This window comes from Excalfactoria chinensis, chromosome 1, assembly GCF_039878825.1.
Source record: "Excalfactoria chinensis isolate bCotChi1 chromosome 1, bCotChi1.hap2, whole genome shotgun sequence".
In the NCBI taxonomy this organism is placed as follows: domain Eukaryota; kingdom Metazoa; phylum Chordata; class Aves; order Galliformes; family Phasianidae; genus Excalfactoria; species Excalfactoria chinensis.
The window spans coordinates 171985055-172011982 of NC_092825.1; the positions used below are offsets into that span (position 1 = coordinate 171985055).

General features: G+C 36.3%; 1 protein-coding gene across 6 annotated transcripts in view; it reads right to left on the reverse strand.

The window, feature by feature from the left end:
• CNTN5 (contactin 5) overlaps positions 1–26928 on the reverse strand; it is a 564185-nt gene that overhangs the window by 190652 nt on the left and 346605 nt on the right. For 4 of the 6 annotated variants that reach the window (XM_072326761.1, XM_072326763.1, XM_072326765.1 and 1 more), the window contains 3 exons: positions 22761–22979; positions 17541–17664; positions 11198–11373 (listed from right to left, as the gene is read on the reverse strand). In XM_072326761.1, coding sequence (XP_072182862.1) covers positions 11198–11373; positions 17541–17664; positions 22761–22979 — 519 coding nt within the window. Of the gene's footprint in view, positions 1–11197; positions 11374–17540; positions 17665–22760; positions 22980–24612; positions 24635–26928 lie in introns of those variants that run through there. The other 2 variants (XM_072326766.1, XM_072326767.1) reach the window with 2 other exon arrangements.

Consider the following 26928-nt stretch of genomic DNA (forward strand, 5'->3'; position numbering starts at 1 on the left):
CATTAGGATTTTGTTTTGTTAGTATTTGGGACCGTGTCAAAAGCCTTGCATAAGCCAGGCCCCCTTATAAGAAAGATGTTGAGCATCTGGAGCAGGTCCAGAGGCAGGCAATGAAGATGATCATAGGGGTGGAGCACCTCACTTATGAAGAAAGGATGAAATAGATGATTTTGTTCAGCTTGGAGAAGAGAAGACTGGAAAAAGTTCCAGGGAGATCTCATTGCAGCCTTGCACTACTTGAGGGGAGCTTGTAAGCAGGAGTGGGACTGACTTTTTATGTGGTTTGATATTGATATGACGAGGGCAATAGTTTTAAACTCAAACAGGGGAGACATAGGCAAATTGTCATAGCTATTGATGATCATGAACCAGGACTTTCCATATTTCCCATGCTCCATTTTGGATGAAACAATAATCTTTCATTTGTATACCATAAAGGAAAACAGTAGGCAAGGACAAGCAACAAAGATGGCAAAAGCACAGAAAAATGGCAAGAGAATTCTGAGGATATGGCTGAATAAACACTGTCTTAAAATCTCAAAATGTAATTGTTACTATCCAAAATATGAGTCACAGTAAATTGCTATTATGTTACATAAATAATGAGAATGATTGAGGTCTCATAGCAGAGAAAATTCTAACAAATGGCAAGTATTTAAGTGGAAATCATTTTCCAAGGAGAAATTTTCTAAGGAGCCTCTTTTTCATCACAATGTGTTCTGCAATGATTTAATAATTTTGAAGAAAAAGTGCCAGTTACAGAATTACCAATAGAACATCTTACTCAACAGATTGTAACAGTCTGCCATTCAGCCCTGACCCAGTTTGCTTATGAGAGTTAATGGAACAATAATTTAGATTGCTTAATCTAAAGATTAATATAATTTTGTTATATAATATATCTTTTCTGTCAATAGACATTTGTACTCTAAAGAAATTCAGTCATCAGTATAAGCACGATGGGTAGCAAATACCATGATAAAGAGGGCCAATAATTTACATCAGAATATCTTTTTTCAGTTAGCTCCAGTTTTAGTAGAATAAGTATTCATAAGTAACTTACTCTCTCAGGGCTATAGAAGAACATATATTGAAAAACTGATAGAATGTGTTGAATAAGGACAGGAAAAGACAGATTAGGAGCCTGGAAGTGGGAACTACGAGTCAGAGAAATGCAGTGATGAAGCAATGAGAACACAAGGAGACTAAAAGAGAGATAGACATTACTATCCTTCTTAGTCAAATAGATGCTTTCATTAAGTAAGGAAACCATAAATGAGATTAGAGGCTTAATCAATAGTAGGAAAGGGATCAGAAATCAGAGAGAGGACTGAGATATGACTGATACAAAGACTGAGAAAAAGATTTGTTGGAGTGATTAGCAGTGATCAGTTCTGGCTCTGCTAAATGCTTTGGAAAAGCAGCTCCTCGTGAGTTCACACAGAGCTCTTCAAAGTACTGGATATTTTGTAGTAATCTCTCGTGTTTTAGCTTTCCATTTATAAAAAGGATAATAACTACTCACTTCACACAGATGTTGTAAAAATAAATGTATTACTGTTCATGAAGCACTTGGATGCAGTAATAATAAACACTAGAAAAAGTTTCTGAGGAAATTAATTTTGTCTTCAGAGTATGTTTTAAATAGTCTGAATTAACGAAAGGCAGGGCTATGTACTCAATGACAGAGAACAGAAAACTGCTCAGCAAGTAAACAGCATTTTTTTGTGGCCAAAAAGAGTCTAGGGGGTCTCATGTTAAATAAAAAAAAAAAAAAAAAAAAAAAAAAAAAAAAAAAAAAAAAAAAGAGTCACTATGTAAAAATCCACAGAATCATAGAATGAACTGTAGAATCATAGAAGAGTTTAGACTGGAAAATACCTTAAACCAGACACGTCTAACGCACAACCTGCAGGCCACACCCTGTGTGGCCCAGCACAGTTCACAACATGGCCCACCTCCACCTTGCACCATCATGGCAGTGGCTCTGTCTCACAGATGGGCCTGGTCTGGCCCTGGGCATGCAACAGTCACTTAGCACCAACTGAACATCAGTGCACTATTAACCTCATCTGGGCTGAGAGGGCATTGGGAGGGCACTGGAAGGGTGCAGTACAGTACTAACTCAAGTTATGGCAAAGAAGTTTATGGATTTTGATACACTGCTTAAACACAGTTCCTTGAACAACAAAAAATATGCAGCTGTACTTTCTGTTTTGATAAAGAAATTTGAGAATAGGTTTCAAGACAGATTTTTTTTTTTTTTGTTTATTTGCATCTCTAATTCAGTCAAAATAAACACATTATTTAAACATTTTCAAATGGAATGTATAGAGTTGCAGTAAAAAATCCATTGAAATCTCTTTACCAGACTTTTATAAACCCTCTCTAACCAGAGAAGTATATCCCTCGCTTCACAGTCATGCCTCACTCATCTAATCATTTTCTGGCTGTGAAAAACTGTTTTCAAGGATGAAGCAAAGAAACAGTAAAATGTAATCAAACACTTCCATTGAGCCAAACAGATGTATTCACTTCATAAAAACAAGGTGAAATATCCCATTAGTTTCATGCTTTTGTTGGTTTCTTTTTTCATATGTTTTTGATATGTTTTAATTAAAATATATATATATTAAAAGTTAAAGTAAAATTTATTACTGAAATGTATTAACTATATCATATATATTTTTATAAGGGCTGCTCCCAGTATAATACCTCCTATTTTATGATGCTGGCCCACGATATCAGAGGCTGATGTTGGTAGCATGGCAGTAGAGGTTGAACCTTCTAGCAGTATTCCATTCCATTTTCTTGTCATGTGACAGGTGGCAGCAGAGGGACAGTCTGACAAATAATGCCTGATATGGAAGTCTGTATGAAGCAAAGGTGTGGAACTGAATTCCTCCATGCAGAAAATATTGCACTCTCTGACATTCATCTATGCTTGCTGAACATTTATGGAGATCAGCCAGTGAGTGTGAGTGCAGTGAGGTGGTGGGTGGTATGTTTTGGCAGTGGCAACATAGTCAGTAGGTCGGTGCAGATTGTTATGAGTGCAGCACACAGGCTCTTGTTCATCAGTGGTGAAAATTCTTGGCTAATGGAGGTGTCTGTGTTGAAAAAGAGTGCTTTTTAGCTGAGAATTTGCTCTGTGAAAGAGTGTTTCCACAGAAATAAACAGGATGTAGTACACCCTTTCAGTACACCCTTAATAGATGCAGCCCTAGACAATTCCTCTTTACTCAGTATGTCCCAGAAAAACCAAAAAGTTGGACACCCAAGCTTTAAACCAGTTACCCTGCTGTAGGTAGGGATATCTTCTACTAGATAAGATTGTAGAACTCATGTAAATTCAGAAGACATAGAAAACTGTAATTGCCCCATCTGTTAAATTTTGAATGTCTGACCTTGGAACTCTAATAAAATTCAGTGTAATATTTAATATGTAGTTAAAAAGTGTTATAAGTTTCAGTCTTTTATGCATTGTCTTTTAATTAGTATGGTGTATGGAGTATGGGTAGGTGGGCGGGCTCATGATTTACATATTTATAGGATCCTGAGGGTATTTTTACATTTTTCCATGCTTGGTGAAACATAGGGCTGAAACCTAATTAAAGTTTTCTTTAATTGCTTAGTCGTGTGTGTTTGCATATGGAGGAAGGTTATAATATGTTTTATAGACAGAATTTACCCCCTTCTATATATACAGCATATTGGATGAAATCAAATTTTGATTTATTTATTTATTTTTAAATCAGAGAAGAGGAAATAAGGAACTTCTGTTTCCTGGTGTGTGTTTACCTAAGTTCAGTAATTTAAGACTATCAAGTTTGGAGACTTGACAATCATCACATCATAATATGGTGGTCATCAGAGGATACTTCTGATGTTATTGTTATAACTGGAGAGAAACTGTGCTAAATGCTTGATTTGATTTTGTTCTTGATTTGTAACAATAATTATAAGAAGTGATATGCAAAATGACTGTGATGTTACTATGTTCAATGAGAAAGAGTAAAAAGAAAGTGTACAGTAATTTCAATTGAGAATCTAACTATGGTGTTGAAAATAATTTCCACCTTCATAGCATCAGATAATTTAATTAACTTAATTTTATATATATTTTATATTAATAGACTTCATGGATGTTGTAGGAACCTGTATTTTACTATTTTAGACCAGTGGATTTACATTTGCCATTCCTGACTTTTCTCATCTCCAAACTTAAAGGCATAACTTTCCATTTCAGGAATCTCATGGCTTGTGTAGAATAAGCCACATAAGTTATTCTGTTCTTAAGGAACCCCAAAAGTTTTCATTTTCCTATTCATTTTTTTATTAAACGTTCTAAAGAGCATGTTTGTATTTCTTTTAATTTCCTTGTCAGTGTAATTCAGTTTGACTTCTGGAAAATCTCAGTTTATCTCTGTGTTTCTCAACCTTCCAGATATTGAGGGGTTATGTTGTTTTTTTTTGTTTGTTTGTTTTTTTTTGCTTGTTTGTTTTGTTTTTATATTTTTTGTTTGTTTGTTTCCCTAACTAATAAATCTTCATTCATTGCAGGCTCTTCTAAAACAGTATCTCTCCTGAAACATTAATAAGTTAAGTAAGACTTAGCTCTTTTCTCTGAATTCCAAACAGATTATTAAAAGTGACTTAATTGATTTTATATTCAGTGCCACTCCTGAGCATGTCAGAATAAATGCCCGATCCTCTTCTTTCTCTTCTCAGTGTTGTCATGCTATCTTCCTTGTCCTCTCACAAACATCTGCACATATGAGTTTGTGAACAAAAGAGCAACAGAATAATCTGTCAGAAAATTTTATTTTTTGGCCAGATCAGGGTCCTGTTCCATTTCCCAAGAAAATGACAGTACAGCTATGTCAGGAGAACGGAGGGAGCATGCTGCAAGCAGGATTGCTCTAGTGGCATTACAAAGACCATGCAAGAAATGTAAGTCAAATTAAACCATTAATTTGAAAGAATGGAGAGAACTGGTCACCACAATCTGCAACACCTGTAAGACTGTTAAGTAGAGAGACAATATGATAATCACGAAAAGTCAATGCAAGTTAGAACTTGCAAAGAGACTTAGCATAGAATTCTCCTTCAGCCTTTCAAAATTTCTTCTATTTAATAACGCTACTCTTAATTATTTTCATTCATATTAAAACACCAAGAATAATAGTTCATTTGTGTGATAGATTAGATTGTGAAAGATAAATAAGTAGGTTATAGACAGGTTAAACATGAGCCTTCTAGTCATGCTGAGAAACACGATGCTAAAATTAGAAGTCAGTAGATGTACTAGGCATCTTTGTATGATTGCTGTAATTACATTTCAAATTGTGTTTCCCTACATGACTGATTCCTGTTAATACTTCCACAGAACACAAAGTATAAAATGTATTGTTTAAAGCATATTGTGAGACTTTAAGAAGATCTTAAACCTCAGAATACTTTTTTCGCATCAAAACTTATGTAGCAATAAATGAACCTGACAGGATTAATAAATCTCATTTCCATTTGAAATAATGATAACTTTTTGGTGTTTGATGGATACCAGGATCAATGATTTTATGCCTGTGAGCTACTCAAATGGAATTAGATAATAAATGTTGCTCAATGGAGTACAACCAGAATTGATACCCTTTTCTGAAGCTAGTAATCTATTACGATGAGAATCAAATTTGCACTATATTGATATATAACACATAATTAGGCACCTGACCTCAACTTTTCAAGTTGCCTTCATTCTGATACTACCCTGAAAAAGAATGAAAACTCCTGAGTTTTTGCTTTGGATTTGCTCTGGAATTTGACTCTCAGCTTTGACAAAATGCCCTTCTGAAATGAAGAAGTGTGTGATTTCCCCACAGAAAATCAAACAGATGTAGTGAAGGAAAGAGTTATCTGTTCGCAAGGAGATACTCAGAGTAACCACCTTCATTACAGAGGATGAGGGTAACCTAATACTTCATTTAATAGTGTATCTCTGGAAAACAATGCATGTTAGCATAGCCTTCTTATGTTTTTTATTTCCACCCTACAGCATGACTTAATGTCTACCTGGGATTCTTCAAACTAAATCTCCTATCTTAAAACATCTATCCCCAGTATTCCACAACATCAATATGCAAAGTGCGAGTTAGACAAATTATAAACCAAAATTTATGAGTAGATTTGTCTAATGTTTTTATAGCATAACACTGAATGGTCACTGTAACTCACAAAAAAAAAAAAAAAAAAAAAAAAAAGTGCACAAATTTTATCAAATCAATACCTCTCTTTGTAGATTAAATAAGAACTAGACTCAGCTAAAAAATACATAAATACAAAACAGCAATGACAAGCAGGATGATAAAATTTCAGTGAAGAGTTCCATAAATGACAGATGAAAATTTTTCCCTTAAACCTTATTTCTCACTAACCCTTCTCAATGTATTTTTGTAACTGAAACTTTGATGGTAGATTTCAAAAAGTTTGTAGTAATTGGTTGTATAATCCACAGAGAAAGGAGAAAATCAGTACTGTTTTGTGATCTAGTGGAATACAGAGATTGTACATGTGATGAAGCTAAGCACAAAGTAAACCCTTTGTTCTAATCAAAGTTGCAATGCATTGTTCCAAAGAGAAGAGAAGTTGGGCAACCTGCCCCCCCACCCCAGAAAAAAAAAAAAAAAAAAGGCAGTTGTGCAGAAATCAGATGAATTTAGCCCATTGAAAGATTATTATTATTATTATTATTATTATTATTATTTTTAGTCACATATGAGACACATTTTCTTTTTAGCTGAGGTACACATACATAAAGCAATCACTGTTGATAAATTAACATTTAATTTTTCTTTTCTCCCTTTAGGTTACACAGATTTCTAACAAAAGAAACCAGGGGAGACAGAGATCAAATAGAAATCATCTACCAATATATAGGTGCTTAGTGTACAAGTTTTACTTCATAAAATTTTTAGACTCTGTTTTTGTTTCATATCTTCAAAATATTTTCACTGTTATGCACATCTTTGAAACTACTAGGTAATCAACAAATCTAAGTTTCTGCTTGTGGCAACTGAAAAATTGCTATGGTTGCATTATTATTTGGCTGATGTTCTTTACTTCATATATGCAGTTTTTCTTAATGCAGATAGCATAACTTGTTTTCCCTTTTGTTTCCATTGAATGCAGAATATTTAAAAATGTGCACGTATATAGAACTATTCACATCCAACAATGCTAAATTGATTGATATAAAAAAGGATCACAGAATTCAGTAATTACTCTTCTAATTCTACTCTTGAATGAGTTTATTAGAATCTTGTTAAAAAAACTGTATACTTTTAATATGAACTCTTCATTGAGACTGTGAGATAAAAATAACATCTGAAACTAAAGCAAATGGATAATTTACCTTTTGAACACCTTACAATGAATAAACTTTGGAAACGTGACTTTAAATCTTGTGATCAAGAATTCTGATTTGCTTTCTGTTTAGTCAACTCTATCTTCGTTTCTGTTTTTATCAATCCTATTGCTACACATCACAGAGAAGAGCCTGGCCTCATTCATTTCACTCCTGCTTCTCTGTAGATATTTCTAAACATTTATCAGAACCCCAATCAGTCTTCTTTTCCCTGAGTTGAACAGTCTCAGGTTACTCAGCCTTTCCAGACATGGGACCTGTTCTAGGAATTCTATCATCTTTATGGCACTACCCTGGGCTCTTTCTATGCAAACTCTGAATTTCTTTGAACTGAGGAGTCCAGAACTGGATACATTAGTCTAGATGTGACCTCATCAGGGCAGACTAGAGGGTGAGGATCACCTCCCTTGACCAGCTGGCCACATCCATTTTAATACACCCCAGGATACCACCGGCTTTCTTGGCCACAATGGCACACTGTTGGCTCATGGCTCAACCTGTTGTCCACCAGGATCCCAAGTCCTTCTCCACAGAGCTTCTTTCATGCAGGTCATCCCCTAATCTGTACTGATGCATGAGGTTATTCTTCCCCAGTTGCAAGACTCTACACTTGCTCTTGTTTAACCTCATCAGGTTCTTCCCTGTCCAACTCTCTACCCTGTCCAGGTCTTGTTGAATGGTAGCAGAGCCATCTGGTGTGTCAGCCAATCCTCCCAGCTTTGTACCATCAGCAAATTTGCTGAGAGTGAACTCTATCTCTTCAACCAGGTTGTTGCTGTAAGATGTTGAACAAGACCAGACCCAGCACCAATGTCTTGGGAACACTGCTGGTTACAGACCTCCAACCAGACTTTGAGCTGCTGCTGATGACAGTCCTCTGAGCTCTGCCAGTCAAACAGTTCTCAATCCAACTCATGATTGGCTCATCTATCCCATATTTTCTAGGTTTCATAACAGGGATATTGTGGAAGACAGCCTTGCTGAAGTCAAGGTACACAGTATCCATTGCTGTCCCCCTATCTACAGAACCAGAGATGACATCACTGAAACCTACCAGGTTGGTCAAACATGATTTCCCCTCAGTGAATCCACATTGACTACTCTTGATAACCTTCTTCTCTTTCAAGTGCTTGGAGATGGCATCAAGAGCAAACTGTTTCATCACCTTTCCTTTTTTTTTTTTTTTTGTTTCATCACCTTTTTTCATCACCTGCTGATCCACGCAGGCCTCTTGCCACCTTTCCCTGATTTGTTACTCTTAGGGATGCACCAATTCTGAACCTGGAAGAAATAGTGTTTAAGCACCAACCACTTCTTGTGGGCTCCCAATACCTTCTAACACTCTAGCCCATGTGATACCTCCAAGCAGATCTTTGGAAAAGTCAGAGTTGGCTCTCCTGAAGTACAGGGTAGCAATTCCACTTGTATTGCTTCTTCCACACAAGATCTTGAATACTCTTGAGTTGTATGTTATTTATTTTTACAATTAAAAGAATTGCTCTTCAAGATGCAAGGACATCATTTTACACATCAGTACAAAAGAATCATAGAATCATAAAATCACCAAGGTTGGAAAAGACCTAAAAGAACATCCAGTCCAACCATTCACCTGTTACCAATAGCTGCCACTAAAGCATGTCCCTCAATACAACATCCAGTCGTTCCTTGAATACCCCCAGGGTTGGTGACTTCACCACCTCCATGGGCAGTCCATTCCAGTGCCTGTCCATCCCTTCTGAGAAGTAATACTTCCTAATGTCCAGCTTGAATCTCCCCTGCCGTAGCTTGAAACCATTCTCTCTGATCCTATCACTAATGACACAAGAGAAGAGGCCGACCCCCAGCTCACTACAGCTTCTGTTCAGGTAGTTATAGAGAGCAATAAGGTCTCCCCTGAGCCTCCTCTTCTCCAGGCTGAACATTCCCAGATCCTTCAGCCTCTCCTCATATGGCCTGTGCTCCAGACCCCTCACCAGCTTTGTTGACCTCCTTTGAACATGTTCCAGGGCCTCAATGTCTTTCTTGCAGTGAAAGACCCAAAACTGGATACAGTACTTGAGGTACGGAGTAGAAAAGAAGCATTTAAGCGAAGTACATAAATTTTAGGGCAACTTCTCTTCAATGTTCTTATAAGTGATCTGGATTGATTACTTGAATGCATACTAATATTTTGGATTATACTAAATATGATTTTTGGATCATACTAAATACTGACTCCTTCAAGGATAGAGAGGACTTGTAAAGAGATCTTGATATCCGCAGTGATCATCCACCAAGACATCTGAGGTCAGTAATGGTATATGGTATATATGGTATATGTGTTTATGTCATAATAGTACCCATTACTCTGTGGGTTGGGATTTTTCCTTACAAAATTTGTCTTTCAAGTTGTCTGAAAATAACTGGGTACATGCAAGCCTACTGTTATTACTCTTATTCTTCTTGAAAAGCTGGAAGCCTGTGGCTTGCACAGATACCCTCTTTGCTGAGTAAAGAACTAGCTGGAGGGCTGGGCCCAGAGAGCAATGGAGAAATGGAGTTAAATCCATCTGGTGACTGGTCACAACTGGTGTTCCCCAGGGGTCAGTATTGGGGCCCATCATGTTTAATATTGTAATTGATGACCTGGATGAGGACACTGAGTGCACCCTCTGCAGATGACACCAGACTGTGAGGGAAAAGTTAATCCTCATGGGGGTAAGAAGGCTGGAGTAGGATCTGGACAAGCTGAATCCCCAAGATGAGCCCAACAGGATAAAGCTCAACAAGGTTCTGCACTTTGGTCATAACAACCCAGGCAATGCTACCTGCTGGGGGCAGAGTGGCTAGAAGACTTCATGGAAGAAATGGACCTGGGGGTGTTGGTCAGTGCTCAACTGAACACAAGCCAGTAGTGTGTGCAGGTAAACAAGAAAGCCAGTGGCCTCCTGGCTTGTATCAGAAATAGTGTTGCAACAGGAGCACTGAGGTGATTGTTCCCCTGCACTCCTCTGTTGAGGCCACAGGTCAAGTACTGTTTTCAGTTCTGGGTACCTCACTAAAAGAAAGACATTGAGGCCCTAGAGTATATTCAGAGAAGGGCAACAAAGTTGGTGAGGGGTCTGGAGTACAAGCCTTATGAAGAGCAGCTGAGGGAAAGTGGACTGTTTCAGTCTGTTGTACAGGAGGCTCATGGGAGACTTTATCACTCTCTACAATAACCTGAAAGGAGGCTGTGATGAGGTGGGTGTTTGCTTCTTTTCCCATGTAACCAGCAATAGGACTAGAGCAAATGGCTTCAAGCAGCACCAGGGGAGGTTGTAAGATAAATCTTCACTACAGTTCCCAAGTAAATACTTTGACAAGGAGAAAATACATTCAGGTTATTGTGGCATAACAAATTTAACACCTACAGAGGCAGGTATGCAAACAAAAAAACTAACTCCTCTTCCACCCCAAACTTCATTCTTTCTCTTAATAATAATAATAATAATAAAAGCAATAATAATAACAATAAAAACACCCTAAGTTTGTTTGACTGGAGAGTCAATACAAACAAACAAAGGAGCAACAAAAGAACAGATGTAGTTAGAATGATTTATCAGGCCCCTTTAGGGCCCTGAAAGTCAAAAATCCAGAGAAAACTGCTCACCTATGGAGCATTTTGTTTTCAATTCTGAGATTATAACCCAGCAACATCAGCAGATACTATAATTTTTAATGCACTGAAATTAGTTACGTTATCAAACATTGTAAAGATTTACCTAGGCTAAAAAATGAACAAAGATTGTTACTCACATGCAAACTGAAGAACAGCTTCCCTGCTTAATATGCTACCAAACATGTTGGTAGTTAAACACTGATACTGTCCAGAATCCTTCATCTCATTAGGGTTACTGATGATCAAACTTCCTTCTATTAGGCCGTAGCGATAATCACTTTCAATGTCAATTTCAGTTCCGTTTCGAAGCCATCTTAGGAAGAGAAAGAAAAAACTACTTGAACATTTTAGGGCCAAAAGAAGACATAAGGAATTGCATACAGAACCCAAGATCATCAGCTATCCCTAGGGATGGCCGCTATTCAAAGAAAGTCTATTCAGTACCCCAGTGGTTTGGCAAAACTCTGGATGAGGACTGTACAGTCTAAAAACTTGTAGAGGGTTTGATGTTTTGTTTTGGTATTATAAAACTATTTGAATCTCTGTAGCAGATGCATCATGAATATGTCAAGAAGTCAAGAATATGGCTATACATATGTCAATAATAAATGAAGTTTCAGTTCATATTTTATCATTAAAGTCTTAGACCCATAAGCTGTTGCTTTGAAGGAGTAAGGAGAATGCATATTCTCTGGTGAAAAGCCTCATTCTTCTCATTCATCTATGAAGACTGAAACAACAAAGCCTCAAATAGCTCACTAGATAAGAGAAAATATTTTGGGAGGCTTATCAATAGACTTCAGTGCTCAGGAATAATCTCTGGGGAGCATGAATTATCTCAAAGAATAAGAATTCATGCAAGATGAGTTTTTAAATCAGCTTTCTTGTTAAACTGTTAATAAAATTAAATTGTTAAAAGAATGATTCTGATGTATCAAAGAAGATATAAGCAGAGTAGCAGGTATCTCAAATCTCTATGAAAGGGGTCACATGGAATCACTACTATGAGGCACAGATATTTTCCTCTGTTACTAGTTCACAATCACTCTGCAATTCGAAAGTTTACTCAGGAAACTGCCAAGCACTTTCACACTTTGCCAAAATTCAGAGTAGATGGATGAACATGGCAAATTCTGGGCTCCAGAGGCAACATTAAAGGAGCTGAATGATTATCAGTTTACCCTATTTGTAAACATCTGTGGTGAATGACTTACTGGCAGCAGAACTCAGCTAAAGTAACCCTGAATTTTTCTCAATCAAAAAGTCAGAATTGACAGAGTTAAGATGGACCATAAAACTATCATTTGTCCATTTTATCATGATTGAATTTTTGGTCACAGAAGAGGCCTGCCTCATTCAATATAAAAAGTGGAACACTGAAGACAATATATTGTACAGGACATTAAGGAAAGACCTGCAGGATTTACAAATTTTTTTAAGAATATTCTTATATAGCAGAGATAAAAAGACAAATTCTCATCATGAATGATTTATTAAATATTTAAAATTTTGAATGAAACCTTAATGAAAATTAATTTACAAATATGTATGCAATAAAAGTGAAAAATTATTTTATCTTGATGGACATTCAGGTAAGGAAAAAGTCAAAGTGACATGTTTTGGTATTTCCAATTGGGACATGAAACAAAATAGTTCACTTAAAGTAGCTCATTTCACTTAGTTCATACTCAGTCATATTCAATGCAAAAACATGTTTTTGTAACATGAACTCATTTCTGCCTGGCTATATGTTCAAAGGCCATTCTAATGAAGTATTCCCATCATACAATCCAAGAACGTTAGAGGAAAAGCAGCACTAAATTGTATGTATATATACATATGTATATGTATATATATATATATATATTCTTGAGGACGAGCAACAAAATACTTCAAAACATTCTAATTTGGTTTAATAGAGATAAAAATATCCTTATTTATTTTTTTCAACTGCCTTTTGTATATCAGGAAATGTTACTGATGAAAAATCTCCAACAAAAATAAAACAGCATCCAGGTTTGGCTGAGATAGATAGTTTTTTCCATAGCATCTTGTAGAGTGCTGTATTTTTTTTCTCCCCATCTGCAGTGAAATAGTTTCAATAGTACACTAGTTGCTGATGAGCAGCACTTCAGCAGGATCCAGGACATTTGTGCTTCTTATTCTGCCCTGCTGCAAGTGCATAAGTGCTAGGGCAGCTGACCTAAACTGACTAGAGAGATATTTTGTATAATATGATTTTGTGCTCAACAGTGAAAGCTGGGGAAAAGGAGGAGGAAATGGTGCAGGGAAATGTTCAGAGCTATTTTTGGGAAGTAATGAATTAACTCCTTATTTTGCTTTATTTATGCATACAGTTTTTGTTTTACCTATTAAACTGTGTTCTCACTTTTCTCTCCCCCATTCCACTGAGAGCAAAGTGATCTTTTGGCAATGCAGGTCTCAGCAGGCTACTCAATGCAACTGTAGGAAATGCAGTACTTCATGAGAAATACAGGTGTAGTGAAGTGGCATCTTGGAGAATTCTGTACATACTCATTCTCATCAATGCTCTATGAAAGATTATAGGAATATAGTGAAAGTCCATACTTTTCATGGAAAGTCTTTCAGATTTGCTCCTCACTATGTGGATTCTGATTTTTGATAATGAAGTATGATTTGCATCATGCTGAGCAAATTAAGTAAGTTTATCTCAGGCTGTTCTTACCTAAGGATTGGAACTCAAAGGGGGTAAAAAAAAAAAAAAAAAAAAAAAAAAGTGGTGTGGTTTAATCCAGCAATCCAGCAGGCAGAGAAGCACCACACAGCTGTTTGGTCACTTCTCTCTAAGGTAGGATGAGGAAGAAAACTGGAAACAAAAGAGAACTCCTGGATTAAGATAAAAACTATTTACTAAGAAAGAAAAGAAAAGCAGGAACAAAATGTGCTTACAACATATATGCATCCACAGTACAATTACTCCCCACCTGTGAACAACACAACTGTTTTCTCACCCACACTCCTCCAGCAGTGAAACATCTCACCATCCACTGACCAATGCTCAGCTAATCCTCCTGCAACAGCTACCACCTCCTCCCCCTGGCTAAGTCCCTATAGCTTTACAGCTTGTTGCATGATGTCATGTGGTATGGAATAACCTTCTACCAGCTGGGTTAAAACAAAACAAAACAAACAAAACATGATGTAGAATTTTAGTTTCTGAGTAGAGCTCATCCAAAAAGAAACAAGTAATTTATAAAGAATCCAAAGTCTAAAATGAATAAATAAATTAAAAAATAAAAAAATAAAAATAGTTTACAAACACCACACCATCAGTTACTCAGATGGAAAGCCATCCATAGGGAGAGACCTAGACAGGCTGGAGAGGTAGGCCCATGAGAACATAATGAGGTTCAACAAAGCTAAGTACAAGGTGCTATACTCAGGCTGTGGTAATCCCAGCCATTTATATAAACAGAGAGAAGAACTCTGTGAGAGCAGCCCTTTGGAAAAGGACTTGGGGTCTTTCATTTCTCTAGACAAGAAACTGGACATGAGCCAGCAGTGAGCACTTGCAGCCCGGAAGGCCAACAGTGTTCTGGGCTGCATTAAAAAAAGGAGTGGCCTGCAGGGAGAGGAAGATGATTGTCCCCCTTTGTTGGGGAATAAGGTCAACCAGGGGATGGGCCCAAGTAAAGAACTACTAAGATAACAACAGCCGAAGCAGCTGAAGTGGAAGCATGGAATGGAGATACAAAACACTTTGCCAGATGCCCCGTGATGACATGATTTACACAAGGGAAGACTCTGGGAGTGGGAAGGGTTGTGTATGCGTGGAGTTGTGTAGCAGGTGTATGGGACGCACATGCATGGAAGCCATGATGGTATATACGCCATGTGATGCCTGCCGCATTGTAGTCCTCGTAGTCAGTATAGTGGTGAATTTTGTTCTCAGCTTAGGGATCTGTGTGTGTATTAAGCATAATGTAATGATAAGGGGTGGAATGTCATGGTTCTGTAATTTTGCTATCAGTATTCCACATCATAACATCATGTAAAGTATGGATAATTTTACCAAATGTGCAGCTCACAGAAGAAAACTACATATCCCAGAGAACATCACGGTCAGGGATAAGTCACAAGGCAAGGACACTATATAATCTCACTTCAGGGCTGGACTCGCGCTCTTGAATCCTGCCAGTCAGGGGGGAGTGTGTGGAAGCATTCCAGCCGTTTCATCTAGAGTTACAGTAGGCCTCTCGGTTTTGGAATTCACTCTCTCCCCTATTTTACTTGATTTGTTAACCTTAATTTCAATTATATTGTATTATATTGTGTTATCCTGCATTTTGATATAGTATTTAGTAAATAAGTGTGCCTCCTTAGATCGTTGCTGCTGTTTTCTTTTCCTTTTTCCCTTTCATGGACTTGATGATCTTCAAGGTCTTTTCCAACCTGGGTAATTCTATGATTCTATGATTTCCGTTTGCGCCAGCGGCCCTGTGGGCCGTCTGTCCCCGTCATGGGCACAGGTAGATTTTTGGTTAAACTGTGACAGGCAGTAAATTGTGAGAAGACTCTATGGCACCCATGGTTGTATCTCTCTCCCCCAGATTGTTCTGGGGCAACTGACAGCACCGTCACTCTCTACTCAGTTCTTGTGAGGCCCCATCTAGAGTACTGCATCCAGGCCTGAGGGCCCCAGTACAGGAAGGACGTGGAGCTTCTGGAATGGGTCCAGTAGAGGACTACAAAAATGAACAGAGGTCTGGGAGCACCTCTCCTATGAAAAAAAGGTTGAGGGAACTGGGATTGTTTAGCTTGGAGAATAGAAGGCTCTGGGGAGATCTCATTGTGGCCTTCCAGTATATGAAAGGTGCCTATAAACAAGAGGAGGGTACATCTATCTATGCAGGTGGATAGTGATAGGACAAGGGGGAAATGGCCTTAAATTTAGACAGGGGAGGTATAGTTTAGGTAGTGGGAGAAGGTTTTTTCACTCAGAGAGCGGTGATGCACAGGAACAGGTTGCCCAAGGAGGTTGTAGATGCCCCGTACCTGGGTGCATTCAAGGCCAGGTTGGATGTGGCTCTGAGCAGCCTGGTCTCATGGTTCTCTATTGTCCAGTGCACGTAGATAGTAGGACAAGGACTTAGTGATATAGAAACATTTCATCTCTATTATATTTCACATAGCAAAAATTGCACAATGATATACAGAAAGCTTTTGTCTACCCATCACCATTTCAGTGTTTAAATCCCTTCTGCACCCATTCTGGAGAGCAGTAAAATCCCCACGCATCCATTCATATCTTTTTCTTTTATTTTTTCCACCTTGAACTCAGTGGCAATGTAGATTGCATACTCTGTACATACAAGCACCATCAACAGAAAGAAATTAAATAATGACACTAGAAGTAAGCAAAAGCCTTCTTTGAATGAACAACAGTCAGGACAGCCTGGTTCTATGGCTGCTTATTATGAGTAAATCTCTGGAGAGCTGAAGAAATAAATACGCTTGAAGTACTTGTTGATCAGATTCTTCTGGGAATACATAAAAATATCCACACTGAGATATAAAGAATATGGTATATATTTTCAAAAGATCGGATTTTCACAATAATTGTCCTTACCCATAGCAAAGCTGTGGGGCTGGACTAGATGACCTTTGAAGGCACCATCCAACCCAAACCATTCTAGTATTAATGAGTTTGTCTGAGAGGGCTGAGAACAGGACCTCCCTCTTTTCTCCAGAATTTGTGCCTTTTTCTCATGGGTGCATGCTATATTTATTTGCCCAACAGCTGTTTAAAAGACTTCAGTTATGCTAAACAACAACAAAAATCAAGAAAAAAAATATGTATTAGAAATAACACAGAAAATGTCAATAGTGATGAATACAAAACTGACTCTCATCTCACACCAGTGAAAGCAGGCAGTTCCAGTCTGAAGAACTTCTGGATCATTCCTAATTGCATGCCCCATGTTAACCACATCTGTTTTGTGTGAGGAGGTTGTACCATACATGATATCAGCTTAATGAATCACATCAGTTGCAGTGAAACAGAATCCTTTCTATTGCACTGTGGATATCTAAAGTTGGTACTGCCTCTGAATGCCAATGACATCTAAGTTTTGAGATTCAAGTAAGCCTATGGGGAATTCATCCTGAATGCTGAAGAATCCACCAGTGAAATGATTTTAAGAGTTAAAACATAGAACTGATGATTTCTACATAAGACAAAAGACAGCAATCAAGTCCTTATTCTCACTCTGTAGGTGAAGATAGACTCTATATGAAAAGATAAATGTTGTCCACAAAAGAATAATTAACTGTGTTCTCCCAACCCTCCTTACATCGCTTGTGATTTGTAAAAATATGAGAAGCATCAGATGTAGTAAGTGGACAAAGTTGTGTGCAGCGCAGTGTACTACACTCACCTGTAAGTAGGCACCAATAGTAAATAATCTCAAAATCACAAAGAAATTCTATAACATGTACCTGTATGTGGGGGTAGGATTTCCATGAGCTTGACAATTCAGAGACACTTTCTTCTCTTCAGAATCAGTGGGAAAAATCACATCATCTGGCTCTTGTACAAATACTGGTCCATAATCGACACTGTCTGTGGAAACAGAAGTGTTATTGGTTCAAAAGCCTGAAGAAGTTGATGTTTTATAGCTTTTGTAAAGTTACAGTTTACACAATTGCCTTTGTTTTGGAGAGATTTAAACCATATTACTTCTGATGACATATTAAAAAGCAATAGTTAAAATATACATATATACAAAATGAATATTTTTAATTTAACATTGAAATAGTATCATTTAAGATAAGAGTTAAAATGGCTTTCTTAACAGATATATTTTGGTCTGAAGTCTAATGCGCAGGTCTGAGGGCAGATGATAGCAGATATAACTGCTTCATATCAGTGTCAGACCACCCAAGACAGGTAGAAGTCACAATCCAGTAATAAAGAAGGAATTTCTTATCCCCTTTCAAGGCTCAGGGATCACCAAACACTCCAAAGGAGGCAATCTCCAAGTAGGAATGCTTTTCTTGTGGCTAACAGCCCTTAAATGAGGTTAGTGAGGGATGGACCCTCTGGATCACACAGGTGAATGCCTTTCACCAGTGCTCTCAGGATTAATTACACTCCTTCACCAGGTGCCCAATCACTAGTTCAGCCTGTGGCTTAACGGTTCCCATACAGCAGATAAAGGGAATTAAGAATGAATTAATTCTACAAGAATTGCATGAATGAAAGGCAAACAAAAATCCTCATCAGCTCATATCACAGAAAACTGAGGCATGGCTTTACCCTTTAAAACAAATAGTTTCTAAGAAAAGTCATTTGTAAAACTAATGACAGCAATGAGTTTCTACTAATAAATAATATAAATAAAAATCTGACATTTCATTATCCTTCATTGTCTTTTCTAATTTTGGTATACCTTTGTATCCTCGTATGAATTTAGATTTCTGAACAAGAAAAACTGGATAGATGGATAGAATATGAGTATGTGTCCTGTTCTTTCCTAGTGTGGAGAGGGAAGTTTAACCTTCAAAAAAGTAAAAGGCTGTAAATGTAGCATTCATCATATATAAGTCTGGAAGATTCAAATGCTCGCTATGCAATAGGAGACTGCAGAATTTGAATCAATTCAGGCCTACTCCAAAATCCTTAGTCACTTAGGCACAAGATACTCATCTAAAATAGAGCATGAGCCTGAAGATTTGAGTGAGCAGAGAAGTAGCCACTTTGCCCTATCACCTGAAGTGTATGATGAAGTATAGGAGAAACAGGGTTTTGTCTCATTTTATGAGTACAGTGAATTGCATGGATTGCTTCTTCTTGGAATATTAATGATTTTGGATGCATATCATCAGAGAACTCATCAACCCAGAGTTTAGAAATAGCAAGAAATAAATAACAATTGCAAAATTAAGTGAGATATAGGTATTATCCTGTGTAGATTAACAGGTATATGATTAGAGAGTATTGATGAGGACTAATAGTTTTGTTTTCCTGCTAGAAGTAATCCAATAGATAGAATATTTTATTACACTCTGAGATTGCTAGTAAGGAAGGATAATGCTGCAATGCTAGATAGGTGCCAGCATCACTATCAGTAGAGGTGTTTCTCCTATAACCAAGAGAACCTCTTGGATGGAGACCAATATTCTGAAAGATTGTGGCCAAACGGATACTTTTGTTATGAAGTACAAAGAAAAAAACGTGTTTTTCTTGTTTGCAATAAGACAATAAAGGAGCTTAAGTGCATACAAGTCTTGTTTCTAAAAGATGGGAATATGAAGTTAATTGCTTCTCTGCATTTCAGATAGAGTGTGGAATTCTGGTAGAGATTATTTAGAGTCTCAAAAATGACATAATAAATTAGTCTGTTCATCAGTTTTTAGATTAACTGACTAACCTACTTCCCAGAAAAATTACCTATTCCACACCAGAAGAACTGAAGAAATAGGTCTATTCTGAAGAGACCAAAGTGTGTAATAAAAAAGCCTAGTCTTAAACAAAGTATAAATTATTAAGCTTACTAAATGATTGCTTAAATAAAATGCAGTGGGATGTGATATGTGATATGCAAGATGTTATGACAGATCACCTAGAAATGCTATGTTTAAACTCCAGTGACAGACCAGAAACTGGAAATCTTCAGTGCTCTATACTTCCTCTCTATATTTCAAAAGCAATGATAGGAATATACTGAAGATGCCAAAATTTCATTTAAATATTTTAAAATATATATTCAAATTAAAATATTCTATGGTTTATGGTTAAATATAAAATTTTCAATTTTCTTAAACATAGTGCTAATAAAAGCTATGAAACTGTGAGGTTTAAGAACATTTCTCAGAACCAGTATACACTGATAATTTTTGCAATTTCATGGTTTTATGAGACTCAGGAATGCAAACAGGTGATTCAGTTGTCTTAAATATCTGAAAATAAATATGTGTAAATTTTCAAACATATATGTATATATTTAATCTTTTTTTGTCTGGAAAAAAAAATGAATGTATAAAGCACTACTCATACTACAGAGATTTCTGTCATTGTAGAATAAACATCCAAATTTTCAGGAAAATTTAATTGATTTTTGGCTGTCTTTTGTCGTCCTACTTATCAGATTTTATTTTAAACAGCAGTTACTTACAAGTGGTTTTCATACTAAAGAAAATAATTAAAGAACAAAAATCTTAATTTATATTTTTTAATATTCAATTTATTGATAAGAGAATATAGTTGATATTTAGCATTGAGATACATTGTTTGGCTTCAGAATTCTTGAAATTCTTATATCCTCACAGTGCTTAATAATTTTCAGTTTGTCAATACTGTTTCATGTTTTGAATAACACTATTTCTTCCTTGTCCATTATCCTAGCTTTATTGTTTGAGGCAGACATTATCTCTGAGGGAATAACAAGTAGACTAAAACCTGAAGTATTCAGATAAAACCAGTTCATGATCAGTATGGGAGTTAATCAGGGTTCTTCAGAATGGGTTAATTTCATCTGTCACTGATTTTAAGGACTGGAAATACTAAGTAGGTGTCATTTGAAAACATTTTTAATTTAATTGCCAATCTTGGTGTATTAGTTGGGAATGTTTAGTCATCCAGGAATTCCAAGTTGCATATACATTAACTACAACAGCAAATACTTAGGAGAGCTTGACTGCATTCTGTTTGAGGATTCCAGTCTGATGTATATTACCACATGAATTTCACCTGATTACAACTGGGTATTGTTTAATTTCTCTTTTAGGAGCATTACACCACATATTAAACACATATTTAATCACCATTAAAACCTAGATAGCATTTTCTCAGTCTACAGCATAACTGCATGTTGATTAATATTCAGAGATTGTTCGTATGTGCTTCTATAAACTGGACTGAAGAACTGCTCAGTTATGCTCAAGAAAGCCAACATCAGGATTAATAAACACTGACTGTTAGTCCCAGGCCTAATACATTGCATCATACCTTTCCTTCTGTTGAGAGTCTTCCCTGAAATATGTATCTTTGGGTCTTACCACAGTTTGATGATGAGCAAGTTGTACCACTGTGTTCTTTGAGATCTTACACTTGTCTCACAAGTAACCAAGACAATGGTTAGATTTTTAGATAAAATAGAGATTTCTGAACACAAAAAAAGAAAAAAAGTCTTCACCAGCCCTGCCCTGCTCTGTTGCAGCAGCTCCAGATCATGAGACCTCCCAGCCCCCGAAATGATGACATAGAGCCTGGTGCTGGCAGCTGGGCCTTGCTCTGTGTCACTAACTGTCCATAGATGGGGGAAAGGGAAAGGTCTCTTTCCCCAGTTGCCCTTTCCTAAGGAAATGCAGTGGAAAACTCAGGATCAATCAGGAAAGAGATGTTTTATAGTTACAGAATATACTACATTATTTGTAAAATCTCCTTTCTTTTGCCTTGAAGCTACCAATTTCTTCTCCTTTGGTCTCCAGACACTCATGCTGTTGAAGGCCAGGATAATACATTCTGCTTCTAATCCTGAACTTTGAGTTTCACCTACACGTATCAAGCTTCCTGGGAGGAGTTATCAATGTCTGGTGCATGGACAGTAACCAAGATTAGTCTACACACTGCTTACAAAGAATATTGTAGAGGACAGTCAAATATGTAGAAAACCATACCAGCTCCATAAATAGAATCAAACAGAATTTCTCTGATTCTATATTAAAATTGTTTGTGTATTAAATGAACTTTATTATATAGAACACATTTTGCTAGTATATAAGCTATTTCTGTTCACAAAAGGTACATGTATATGTGATCAGCTTTCAATAAATGCAAGGTACCTCCCAGGAAAAAGGGAAAAAAAAAAAAAAGCAAAAAATACAGCTCCTACTAAGGAGCAATTTTTTGTAATCACAAATGCAAATGTTGTTGATTTGAGGTATTATCTGTGATTCTTTCCTGTTACTTCTTTAGACTATTGTTTTAAAATCCTCTAACATCTCTACCTCTCCCTCTCTATCCTTTCTTCCTCCCTCGTCCACCTTTTCTCCACATATTCCATTCTTTGAATATAATTCAGATAAATATAATTAAATAAATAATAAAGAAACAGGCTTCTTTAAACATATGCAAATAAGAGAAAATATGTATTATTACTGTAAATTACTGCATTTAAACATAAATTAGACCATATAGCACCAATAAATTTATCTATACTAGTAAGCGTAGAATAGGGTTGACTATACAAAGTAGGTAATTTAGAAAAAAGTTATTTTAAAAGATTTATTATTCATCATTAATTGATGTTACTATCATGCTTGAATAAATAAGAAAAATTTCCAAAGGGACAAAATAGATAAGATGGAGAGGCATTTTATTATTTTGGTCTTCAAATTTAAGTATATTAATTTAAAAGATGAAATCTTGCTGTTATCTAGTTTTAAATCTCTAGCTTTCTATTTTAATGTGGCAAAAACTCTATGAAACAGTGCTGCATATCGATATTTAAGAAAAAAATATTTTAACTGATGTCCTCGAGGCTAATCTGAAGGATCTGAAGGGCAAGATTCTCAGTTCTACTGTGTTATATTTAATTAAACTCAAAAATGTGTTTGAGAATTACTGAAATAAACTGTTAAAAATATGCTGTTTTTGAAAAAAAACGTGTTGGCCAAATATAAGCATGGGCTTTTGGAGAGGTAAACTAGGCTTACCATCATGTTTGAAGGCCTCTGAAAATTGATAGAGGTTTGTTGGGGAACGATAAGGTTGTGCAGCTCCTCTCCAGCCTGGTGAAGGTACACTTCCTAATGAAGGACTGCTTAAACGCGGTCTGTTCTTTGAATTAGACGAAGCTAAAGATGAACTACCAGATTTGATTCTTAGAATAGCAGCATATGAAGTAGGGAGACCAGGAACAGCTTCTGAATATTCTGGAAAAACAAACAAACAAACAAAAAAACACTAAAAAAAAAAACAAAAAGACCCTTCAAACTTCAAAAGAAGTGAACATTCAATAAAGGCATCAGTCTGTTTAGTTATCCAGTTTATAAAACAACAACAAAAAACAAGCAAACAAACAAACAAAAAAAAACTATTAACAAGAATGGAATAGAAAATATATTTTTATTTTTTGGGGGCATGTTAAAAAATTTTAAAAATGTAAAGAACTTTTATATATAAAAGGAATGTCTTCATAGACTTCATAGTCTACAAGTTGGACTCAGATTCTAGACAGAAATGGGTAGCAACATAGAAATCTAAGAGAGAAAATTCCTCTGTACTATTAAAACAGTATAAATTTCATGTTTATTAAATTTCTTACTTATGGTAATATATATTTTCTATATTTTTAATTCTTTTTCTTCATTGCCAAGTCACTAGTAGAAAAGTGCAGTCTTATATTATACTGTATTTGCAGTGCACAACTACCAGCAGAAGCTAGATATGCTCCTAGTTTCAGTGCTACTCTGCAATTCAAGTGAGTTAGCTAAAAAGCCAGAAAGCTTGTTTGCAGAAATATCTCACCCATAAACATGTATATGCCAAAACCAACTCCACTTGGACTTCATAACTTCTTTTTTCCTTTCTGCTTATGCTTAAAATGCCATAGTCTAGAATTAAGGAGTAGTGCCCAGGTTGTTAGTTCCTGCCTAATGCCAAATAGAAGAGTAATAAATTGTATCATTATAATAGATAATGATACAATTTTGATTTTGCAGGAATCAAGCAAGTAGAACTCCCATTGAAATCAAGAGCAACAGCTGGAGAACCAAAGTCTTATGGAGAAAAGAAAAAAAAATTAAAAATACACTGATATGGATGAGCAAAGGGAGACAGACTGCATGTCAGTCATTGGCATTAAAAAAAAAAACAACACAAAAAATACAAACATTTTTCTGTTGTCTCAATTGATAAGTCATTTTACAATTTTTGTCACACTGGCTTAACATGGAAAATGAAAAACTATGAGTGTTCCCTTCAAAAACTTTGGCAGCATAAAAAATTGCAATAAAATTTTGTCAGTGTATTAAGCCATGGTCACACTGAAGAGCTTTTAAAAAAATCTTCCAAGCATAAATATTTCATATCCCAAATGGTTTATAATTAGAGAAGAATGTATTTTGTTTTATAAAGATTGTGACAGTGAACACTGAGAGTCTTTCATGTTTTGGAAAAGGTCATTCTCATGCTGTCTTTATTGTCTCTGATCAAATATTAAAAATGCTGATATTATAACAATTACAAGAGGCTGGAATTTGGCAAAAGTAGATAGATATTTTCAGGTACTGTTTATCTTCTTCTATGCAAACTGCAAATCTAAAGATTACTTGCTTATGTACTATCTCATATAAAATTAGGATTTAAATACAAGTGTTGGCAACTATATGGAAAAGGCAAAAATAAGTACTCAGTTCAGTTTTGTTTGTTTGTTTCATACTGACATCATAATCTATATCTATCTAGTGTGTTATGCTTCATATATATATTAAATCATCTTTCCAGGCACACAAACAAGGGAAAAATTAAGCAGAATTATACAAATTGGAATTTGGAATTGCCAACCCTGCAGCCAGCAGTTCATACTCCACTGCATCCTTGACCACTGCAGAAGAAAGAAGATAGACCATCAGGACATCCCAGGAACCTCAATGGTGACTTGCTTTTTATCCTCTTCCCTCCACCCCCCTCCTTCCTTCTCTTCTCTCACTCTCTTGTATTTTAATAAATAAAGGCACACTCTTACTCAAAAAACACCTTGATTTCATTCCAAGTCTTAATTCATAGGGATTGGGATTAATCTAATGAAGAACAATACATTTCATCTTGCAGTAATGGGGTATCCCAACACCTCTCTGGGCCACGTGTTCCATGGCCTTACCACCCTCACTGTAAAATTTTTCCTTGTATACAAACTAGCTCTCTAGTTTTGTATGAAACATTTGAAGTGTTTCCCCTTGTCCTACCACAGCAGAACCTGCTCAAGAGGCTGCCCCTGTCCTTTTTAGAGCCTCACTTTAGATACTGAAAAGCCACTCTCAGGTTATCCCAGTATCTTCTCCAGGCTGAACAACCCCAGCTCTCCCAGCCTGTCCTCATAGGAGTAGTGTTCCATCCCTTGGATCATTTTTGTGGCCCTCTTCTGGATGTGCTCCAACCTGTCTGTGTCTCTCCTATACTGAGGATGCCGCATCTGGATGCAGTACTCCAGGTGAGATCTCACCAGCACAGAGCAGAGGGACAGGAACACCTCCCTCACCCTTCTGGCCACTCATCTTTTGGTGAAGCCCAGGATACAATTGGCTTTTTGTGCTGCAAGAACATATTTCTGGCTCACATCCAGCTTGCTACCCACCAGTACTCCCAGATAATTTTGCTCAGAGCTTGGCTCTATCATTATATCCCCCAGCTTGTACTGATAGCAGGAGTTGCCATGACCCAGGTGCAAGACATTGCACTTGGTGTTGTAGAACCTCACGAGGTTCACCTGGGCCTGCTGCTTTAGCCTGAGTAGGTCTCATGATTAAATAAAATGCAATAGGAGACAATATGTTACTGGAAACTTATTAACATTAGAACTGGAATATAAATGGAAAAAAAAAAAAAAGAAAAAAAAAAAAAAAAGTTGTTTTCCATTTAAGTTATTCCTATACCAATATCAAGGTACTTTAGTTATAAAATAACAATTTCCCAGTAAATATTGATAAAAACCTCTACAGTTTCATACAAAAATCTATTACCATTAAATTTTCTCTGAGACCAGAATGAGAAGGTCATTCCGCTTTCTTGTTTTCTTTTATACTTACTTTGGCTACACAAAGTACTAATTTATCTTATGAGCAGAAGTCACATTTTGATTTATAAAATATAAATAATTTTAGATAAATGATCTGCAGCAGAACTTTTAATAGTTAAACTTATTACATGAAGTGCTTAATGCAGAGTTGACATCTTCCTCATAATCAGAGAACAAAGAATGGGAAATATGAACATAAAGGAAAGGGACCCAACACCTAACACAGTCTACATCAGAAGATGGAAATGCCCAGTTGTGAATGTGTCAGTCCTGGTTGCAGGACAGCTAATTAGTTCTACTGTAGGAAGGCACTGTGTGCTGTGATGATCCTCACATACAGCTCATAACCTTTGGTACTCTTCCTGGAAATGTTGCAAGATATCTGAAAATATGAAGACTGGAATACAGTACTGTTGTTTGTTTGTTTTTTTTTTCACATGGAGTTTTGAAAAAAGGACATAAGGCACCATACAAGGGACTCTTGTTTTGATGAAACACATGTCTCTGTCTTGTAAATGTACACATATCTTTATGTTCCTAATTCAAGGTGAGAAAATGATTTATAAACTACCTGAGAAAAATGAGGAAGCAGAAATATAGTGCTAAGTCAAAAATCCCAGAGAGATTCCTATTTAAACTTTTATTAAAAAATAAACTATCATATATTTCTAATAGAGGTAATTATTCTGTTCTACAGAGTCCATTTCTTCATTTGTTTTCTGACCTTTCATAATATAATTGTTTTCTTTTGCTTGGAAAAATAAACATGGTGAAACACCACTCTATCTCAGGTTGCTTTGTCATACTTATGGGGATGCTGCATCTGAGAAAATTTTCTCTTGTATGATATATCTGGAAATGCTTAATAAATATTATAAGCAAATATTTCTTGTTGTTTACTGAAAGCCTGAAGCCTGCGATCATTTCTGACAAACAGGGCAGAAAACAGACGTACCTGAAAACAAAATCTGCTTCCTAATTCAAATGTTTGCCTCCAGAGATTTAGATTTCTAGTTGCAGTAGCTTAATTAAAACATATTTTCATTGGGGTACCATTACAGTAAAATTATTCTTTTAATTTGGCT